General features: G+C 55.7%; 1 protein-coding gene across 1 annotated transcript in view; it reads left to right on the top strand.

Annotated features, from left to right (window-relative positions):
* The window catches only part of SMYD5 (SMYD family member 5), a 6711-nt gene continuing 4404 nt past the window's right edge, over positions 1-2307 (top strand). The window contains exons 1-6 of the mRNA XM_057387721.1: positions 1-156; positions 330-451; positions 1054-1123; positions 1282-1386; positions 1836-1898; positions 2070-2140. Coding sequence (XP_057243704.1) covers positions 333-451; positions 1054-1123; positions 1282-1386; positions 1836-1898; positions 2070-2140 — 428 coding nt within the window. The 5' untranslated portion in view covers positions 1-156; positions 330-332. The remainder of the gene's footprint in view (positions 157-329; positions 452-1053; positions 1124-1281; positions 1387-1835; positions 1899-2069; positions 2141-2307) is intronic.

Raw genomic sequence — 2307 nt, 5'->3', positions numbered from 1 at the left:
TCCTGTGTCCCCACAGCCTGTGATCACTGCCTGCGGGCACTGGAGACGGCAGAAGAGAACGCCCAGCGCCTGCTGGGGAAGAGCTCCCTGGTGCTGCCTCACCCGGAGCAGTGCAGCATCCGGAAAGATCTGCACCAGCAGTGTCCCCGCTGCCAGGTATGGGACAGCCAGGAGGGATTGTGCTCTGCTTGGGATTGCTGAGTCCTTTACAGCCAGCCAGGCTCTTGTGCTGTCTGCCTTTCTGTGCAGGGCAGGGAAGGGAGYACAGCTGGCTCAGCTGGGTCTGGGAGCCCCTTTCCCTGCTCACAACCCTGCTCACCTCGCTCTAGGTGATGTACTGCAGTGCGGAATGCAGGCAGGCAGCTCTGGAGCAGTACCACCAGGTCCTGTGCCTCGGCCAGTCCCGGGATGACCCCACACACCCCCTCAACAAGCTGCAGGAGGCATGGAGGTAGGGCCTGAGGTGCCAGCTGCTCCATGGGCAGAGGAGGTGGCTCTCCTGGGCTGGCTCCTTGTTTTGCATCCCTGCACAAGGTGGCCAGAGGGTGGGCATGGCCACGGGACACTGCCAGGCTCTTCCTGCTGGTTGGGTGACGTGGTGTTGGCAGCCYCAGAGTTTGGGCACGTGTCTTGAGMACTCCTTATTTTTCTCCCACTGAAAGAGCTACAAAACACTGAGCTGCACATCCCTCRCTCCTGCAGATTTCCAGCCTCTGGGAGATCCTTGTAGCATCCCATGGGTCTATAAATTTCTGTCYCTGCTTTCAAAAAAAATGGTCCCATAGGGGATAAGCAACATCCCTGACCAAAATCTTATCCCAAACACCAGCTGAGTTACCAGTATGGAAGGGGATTGTTTGGATGGTTGGAGCAGGAAGGTGGGTTCATGTGTCTCTACTGGATTCCCATACAGCAATGCTGCACTCACCTCTGTGGTGTGATGGATCACTGCAGGCCTCACCACATGTATGGCAGCTGCCTCTGCCTCCCTCCAGCGTTTCATTTCCATACCAGCCATCATCTGCTCATCTCTTCTCTGTTCTTCTCCCACAGAAACATGCATTATCCCCCAGAGACTTCCAGCATCATGCTGATGGCCAGGATGGTCGCCACCATCAAACAGGTACAGTGGGTAGTTTTGTTATCCCATTGGGGATGTTATTCCCAATGTTCAGTTTCCTTGGCCTGGSTTTTTCAGCATTTTTCCTGACAATCCTCCCTGTCTCTGGACTGGAGAGGAAGGTGGTGTTGGTGCAATTTTCTGTTTGATTCCTTTGTCAGGCTAAAGACAAGGAGTGGTGGATCAAGGCCTTCTCTCAGTTCTGCAGCAAGACAGCAAATGAGGAAGAGGAGATTGTACACAAGCTGCTGGGGGACAAATTTAAGGTGAGACCCAGCAGCACTTGTATCCTCAATCCTTCCTTCTCTGCCTGTGTCTGTGAGCCCACGAGTCCAGAAACCTCATTGCAGCAGGGATGGGAAATGCTGGAAATTCCAGATTTAAAGGGAGGGCCCTGGCAGTGAGGAAGTGGGTGGTTTAGAGGGTTTTGGCCTTGTGGTGCTTCCATGGGATGTTCTGCTCCTTCCTGTGGGGAGATGTTTCTGCAGTGGGCTGGGACAGTGTGGTGTTTAGCTGCTGGGTAGGTGGTTTGTGCTGCTAAAATGGGTGGATTTCACCACTATGAGTACAGCAGCCTGAGCTGTGCAGGGCAGGCCGAGGAGCCAAAGGGATCCTGAATCCTTCTGGAGCCTCTGGCCTGTGCTGGGCTGGGCCTCAGCCCGGGGCTGACACCCACAGCACCTCCCACCCTGACTSTGCTGCCGTGTCCTGCCAGGGCCAGCTGGAGCTGCTGCGCTTGCTCTTCACCGAAGCCCTTTATGATGAATATCTCAGCAGGGTGAGTGGATCTGCCTCCCAAATAGCCCAGGAGCACTGGCCAGGGCTTCCCCTGGGACTCTGCCCATTCCCTGCTTCCCCCAAAGCTCCCTGTGGCATTTGAGGCACTGCAGAACAGGGTGCTCCTGCAGGCTAGCCTGGGCTCAGTTCCTTCCTCCTCTCCCTTGTGCAGTGGTTCACTCCAGAAGGCTTTCGATCCCTYTTTGCCCTCGTTGGGACCAATGGCCAAGGCATAGGAACCAGGTAATGGGGCTTTGGGGGTGCTTCTTGCAGGGCAGTGGAGATGTGGAATGTAAGTCCTTGCTGGCCTGGGTAATGGCTGGGTTTAAGAGAGGGGAAGGGAGAGAGACGTAAAAGCTTCATCCTTGCTGTGTCCAGCCCTTTCATATCCCTCTGCCAGACCTTGGCTG

This window comes from Malurus melanocephalus, unplaced genomic scaffold, assembly GCF_030028575.1.
Source record: "Malurus melanocephalus ecotype Western Australia unplaced genomic scaffold, MMel_1.1 scaffold_1324, whole genome shotgun sequence".
In the NCBI taxonomy this organism is placed as follows: Eukaryota; Metazoa; Chordata; class Aves; order Passeriformes; family Maluridae; genus Malurus; species Malurus melanocephalus.
This window is presented reverse-complemented; position numbering and strand designations above follow the sequence as displayed.